This window comes from Heliangelus exortis, chromosome 16 (assembly GCF_036169615.1).
Source record: "Heliangelus exortis chromosome 16, bHelExo1.hap1, whole genome shotgun sequence".
Taxonomy (NCBI): domain Eukaryota; kingdom Metazoa; phylum Chordata; class Aves; order Apodiformes; family Trochilidae; genus Heliangelus; species Heliangelus exortis.
Window position 1 is genome coordinate 7,520,248 of NC_092437.1, and position 5,693 is coordinate 7,525,940.

General features: G+C 40.6%; 1 protein-coding gene across 2 annotated transcripts; it reads right to left on the reverse strand.

Moving 5' to 3' along the window:
• Positions 1–2,400: 2,400 nt before the first annotated feature.
• Positions 2,401–5,469, reverse strand: PFDN4 (prefoldin subunit 4). Of its 2 annotated transcripts, none has more exons than XM_071759589.1 (4): positions 5,329–5,469; positions 4,263–4,370; positions 3,109–3,252; positions 2,401–2,797 (listed from the first exon to the last, which is right to left on the reverse strand). In XM_071759589.1, exons 1-4 carry the CDS (start codon positions 5,350–5,352, stop codon positions 2,666–2,668), a joined length of 408 nt encoding a protein of 135 aa, XP_071615690.1. In that variant the 5' UTR covers positions 5,353–5,469; the 3' UTR covers positions 2,401–2,665. The 2 variants fall into 2 exon arrangements, with proteins under 2 accessions (XP_071615690.1, XP_071615689.1); XM_071759588.1 differs by lacking the exon at positions 5,329–5,469 and adding an exon at positions 4,780–4,990.
• Positions 5,470–5,693: the final 224 nt, after the last annotated feature.

The following is a 5,693-nucleotide window of genomic DNA, read 5'->3' on the forward strand; positions in this document are numbered from 1 at the left end:
TCTTTGAAGTGCTTTACAAACATGACCCCCTTGACAACACAGAGAATGACAGTAAAACTATTTGCATACTGACAGCAATATTAAAAAAATGTATTTTGTCAAGTGCAGCTAACATGCATGCACTTGACTCTGTGCATGACACAAAGGATCAATTTTTTCATAGACCTCTATTATCAGAACAAGATGATGGTAAGGCAAACATTATAAAAGATAATAGAAATTTCCAGTCTACCAAAATAAAAAGTTGTCAAATACTTTCAAGGAACTGATGGTAACTCTGCAAATTAACTTCTACAATGAATATTTAAGAACCAAAAAACTAGCTTCCTGCATGTTCTATTTTACCCCTACTGAAATATCAAATGATAGCCTGGGACACTATGTTCTGTAAAGTACAAAAAAATCCTTACAGGGAAACTGGACAAGTGCAAACAGGCACCTCAATTTTTTCAAGACTGCACGGACATATAATTTGTAGTTAGGACAGAGTAAGCTGGAAAGATGCAAATACATATTAGCCTGAACTCTAGTAGAGCAGTAAGGCCTAGCAGAATGTCTCTAAATGTCTGATGTCTCTAAATTATGAGAACATCATGATAATTGGGAAAAAAGAAAGAAAATAAGTGATTTGGGTCACAAAACAAACCTCAAATGACTCAAATCTAACATTAGAGAGAAAAGACCTCTGGCATTCACAAGAACAGTCTAATAGTCTTGTTTTCCTTGAGTATCACAACTGCATAAATGAATAATTGCATTCTAGGAGAACAAAGAACAACAGAGATAATGAAAGTTCTCCACACCTTGTCAGCACTCTCCCTTTGGGTTCTTTTTTGAACTAAGGTCCTCGCTGGCTTTATAGCTGCCACTGGAATCACAATTAAACATTATTAGCTGCCATTTTCTTTTCTGTAACAAAGCCATATTCATACCAATATCTGGAACTCACAATCATTTCCAATACCTGCAGTCTGAGAGCAGAGCTGGCACAGCAGTCACTTAGGAGTAAATTTTAGAGTGTTACAAACAATAAATGAGAATGTGAGCACCGCAGCTCTGAGTTTCACTTGTGAAAGCACCGGCACTGTAAAACGGGTTTCCCAGTTCTTTGATGCCATCTGCTGGATGCTTCTCATAATGGGTCAAACTCACCAGAGCTCAGTTTTCACCTGGAAAGTCTTTCACATTTTCTTTGGTTCACAATTTAACTAGAAGTGCATTGGATGGCTTTCTTTAACATAACAAATAAAAGGTCTGGATGTTTAGGAAAATAATTCGAGATACCAGCACCTCCTGAGACTGTAACCTTGTTCTCATGTTTTTGGGCTAAGAGTTTTATCAATACAACAGGATAAGGCAGAGCTAAGTCATTACTCATATCATCTGCTATAAAATAACTGGCCACCTCCTTCTCCCTTTAGTGCCTAAAACAACTGTGGGTTAATCCAGAACTGCTCTAAATAGTTTGATGCCAAACTACTTCAATAACAGAGAAACCAAATGGGTTTTTTTCCATGTTCATATTGAAGAAGAGATGATGCAGAATTGACACAATAGGTAGGTATTAATCACTTTCTGTCAAAATATACTCATCTCATACTCTATATTAAGAACAATGACTGTAGACTAATATTTGGCCAATTGAATTCTCTGTCCTCAGTTTTGGAAAATAGCTTAAAAAGATTATTTAAATATGCTAAGATTTGATTTTTAAAAACAAGGTAATAATGAGCAGGTATTTCCACAGAACAATATATTAAGCAAAGCAGGCAAAAGGCCAAGGGAAGAGTTACAGTGAGCAACCATACCACTTTTTTTAAAGGTGTAAGAAGTCAGCAAATTAATATATTTAAAAATTACATTCAACTCCATCTAACGATGGAGAAATAGTCTCAGGGGTTGATGCTGACATAGCAACATCATCTATGAACAATTCTGACATTAATTTGGTATATAAATGTGAATTTAGAAAATGACTGTTCAAGAAAATTAGAAGTTAAGACTCACCATTTTGAATTACAGCATCTTTTGTGACTTCCAAATGCAAAGCAGTAAATGACTGAATGTGACTGTGACTGCAAAAGCTTTCCTTCAATACCAACAGGAGCTTTAAAGAGCCCTCCTTTCTCCACTGTCAACTTGTTACCACGTTGTGCTCTGAGCTAAGTGCTTATGCTATCTGAGCTAAGATTGAAAAACAAAAGATAGACTTAGTAAAAGGATAGATTTAGTATTTCTAGGAGGGCTGCTAAAAACAGCTAAATAGCATTACAGCTGAATCATATATATTACAGAGAAACTTTTAACAAAAAGCCATTAGATTGCAAATCAAAACTTCCCACATTTCAATTGTTTTTATACTTGAGTATTTTCATGAGTGGAAAACAAGACTAAGAAAACTACAATATGTGTCTGACTTTATTACTTTAATAAGCAATGCAAAGATTCCAATCTTCATGCTTTACCAACTGTATGAAGCTAATGCTTTCCTGAACAAATAAATAACTACAATAACCAAAATAAGAAAGTCCTCATTAAAGAGATGGAACCCAAGACAGGAAAGTAAAAAAAAAAAAAAAAAGTAATTTTTTTTTTTAATGTAATTGGAACAATGTCAACAAAAAAACATTCAATAAAAAAGTCGTATGGCATATTTAGAACACCTTTAACTATCCTCAGCTTCAAGATTTATGTTATTTCCAAACTTTGCATAGAGCTGAACTTTCAGGTCAGATAACACCCTCTGAATTGATTCCACTCGGGATTCTAATGTTTCAATTTCTTCTTGTAAACTTTTCTGAAAAAGAAAAAAAATTCAACCAGTTATGTAAATCAAACTAAGTCATGTTTGTCAGCAATATATAAAATGAGGTACCCCTTTGCCAACTGTTTGCCAAGTCAGGCTGTAAAACTGAAGCCAAAGACTGCCATGACTTTGTATACTGACATCCCAGCTACAATTTACTATGCATGCTCATTCTCTTCCTCAAATCATAAATCAAACATGAACTTTAGAAAATAAAAGGCTCCAAGGATGAACAGATTATCCCATTTCAATGCTCATCACACTGTAGCCAGTACAGTACAGGAGCTCCATTTCAAACAAACCTTTGCCTCCTCCAGCATCTCTTGTGTCTCTTCTTGGGAATGACTAATGAAGACATCTCCAATTTGGTAGGGTATGAGAAGTGAATCATCATCATCCAGCATCATGATGTCATCACAAGCATCTTCCAAGTTCTGAAGTTGTTTCTATTTATCAAGACATAAGAAAGGTGGTCACTTTGTACTAGGCAAATTATTTCAATGAATGTACAGTCATGCTACCAGTTAAATAATAAACTCAGTGAGTCTGCATACTGGGCAAAAATCCTACCTGCCAGCAGCATAACAACATGTCTAATAGAACATTTCTAGAGCAGTAATTTGGCATATTAAATTCAATGAAGCTGTACCAGTAGAAATTTCTAGGCAATACTTGTTATCTTTCATTAATAGGATAATTAACTGTCTAGACAAGGGAAATACAGCAGATGTAAGTTTTGCAAAAGCTGATATGCTGTTACATAGGATTTTTTAAATTTAGCTAGAGAACAGAAAAAATGACAAATAAGATGGCAACTGTTAATTACTTTACTGCAAAAGTATGATTACTTAGAACCCCAGCACCTTAGGCCATCAATAGAACATCAACATAAAAATGTTTTCACAATGTACCGTTCAGGTAAAGAAATTACAGAAAGCATTTTGTGACTAGCATTAAAAAAAAACCTGTTAATACTTCTTTGCAAATATTATGACTGATGCTTAAAGAAAATTAATACTATAAAAAAATAAAATAAAATAAAAAAAATAAAATAAAATAAAATGATGTTTCCTATTTATCCTATTCAGCCTAGCAACAGAAAACCTCTGCACTGTTAATGACAATCTCAAAAGATCATAACAACCTCCTCACTGGGTCACTAGAAATAAACATGAACAATCTCAGGCAGGAAATAAACAGCCATTATATAGAGACAATGTTTCATATACAGCAACTACGAAGTTCCAAGAACAGCATACAGAAATATACTGGTGACCTTTATTTCTCATCACTTTCATTGTTTTCCCACTTGAACACTCTCTGCCTATTCTCAAAGTACCAAAAGCCCCACATTAGAACCCAAACATTACTTGCTGTTATCTGCAGCCCCTACTTGCTATGTCACAGCTGAAAACTGAGGACTATAAAGAATAAATTATATTTGAGGCAAAATTACCTTTTTCACTTCTATTTCTTCTTTCAGCTCTGTGATCCTGCTAGTATTTCTTGCAAACTTGTTAATTTTCTGTTGATCTTCAAAAGTAACATTAACATCTTCTGCAGCCTTCAAAAAGGAGAGGTGAAAGCCAAGATTTGAATTTCACTCAAAAACTCCTACAAAGCTTCCAAAAACTAGCTTTACAGCCACTACATTCTGCTTGCAAAATCTTTTAAAACACCTCCTCACAAACCTCAGCAATAACCCACATGTAGCTGAGCCAAGGGCCCTGTAACACCCAATTTAAACACCATCTCCCCGTGACATTTTAATGCCACAGGTTGTGTCCTTGACAGCTCGGAGAGCTGAACCAGACTTACACCTGCTGCAGGAACACTGCACGGTACAGCCCACAGCCAACAGGCCGCTGTCACCTCTCAGCCACATCATTCCCTGCTCATTGCTCAGCTGGGATGTGCCACAGGGGATTTTAAACCCACCGAACCGGGACTCAGCGAGACTCCCCCTGACGGACCTGCGGGTAGGGCTGGGGGTCCCCCATCTACACGCAGCTTGGGCTGACAGCAACCGCTTGTGACACTTCACAACAGCCTTGACCGGCACAGCCTCCGTGTAACCGAATCCGCACTCGGCACGTTTGATAACACAAGAGATTGCGACAGGATCCCGTTAACAGCGCCAGGACCTTCCCCCGCCGGCATCCAACGGGGGGATTTTCGGCAGGGCCTCACCCAGAGCTGGCCTGGCCCGGCAGCGGCCTGGGGAAAGGGACACCCGCCCTCCGGCCCCACACAGGGCTGCAGCCCGGGGAGCTGCGGGAAGGAGCAGGAGCTCAGGGGGGGACCTTTGAGGAGCAGGAACGAGGGGTGGGAGACAGCGCTGGGGAGAGATGGTCCCACCGCCTCAGAACCGAGAGACGGCGGCCCGCAACGGCGCCAGGACCCTGCCCGGCCGCACCGGGAGGCAGCAGAGGAGCTTCGCGCTGCCCCCGGGGAGCCAGCGGCGGAGGGAGAAGCCGGGACTGGGGAAAAAAAAACCCTCTGTTCCCTGCTCCCACACTCACCGCTTTCTTCATGGTCGCGGCCATGTTGGTAGGACCGATCTATTCGCCCTCCACACAGGGGAGGGCCTGGGGACACGGGAAAGCGAGGAAAGACGAGGGAAAGCGCCCGGCGAGAGAGACGCTGTGCTGCTCGGGGCTTCTTCTCACAGTCCTCAGTCCTGTGGGCTGCTCGGAGGCGCCAGAAAGAACACAGTAAATTTCGAGTCATCCCCTCAGCGCTTGGTACGTCCCGACTAAATGGGAAGAGGGGGGGCTGACTCCGCCCCGCCACTCCGCACACGCTGCGCTGCCGCCGGGAGGCGCCGGGGGAGGATTTGGCGCTGGTGCCACAGAGACCCGGGCGGGAGGGGATCGCCTGAGCTGCC

Coding starts and splice junctions, on each gene's coding strand:
- PFDN4 (XM_071759588.1), bottom strand. CDS start 4,806: ATGGGGGACCCCCAGCCCTACCCGCAG. Junction 3,253..4,262: donor AAGAAATAGAAGTGAAAAAG/GTAATTTTGCCT, acceptor CTTGATAAATAG/AAACAACTTCAGAACTTGGA. Junction 2,798..3,108: donor AGATGCTGGAGGAGGCAAAG/GTTTGTTTGAAA, acceptor TTTCTTTTTCAG/AAAAGTTTACAAGAAGAAAT.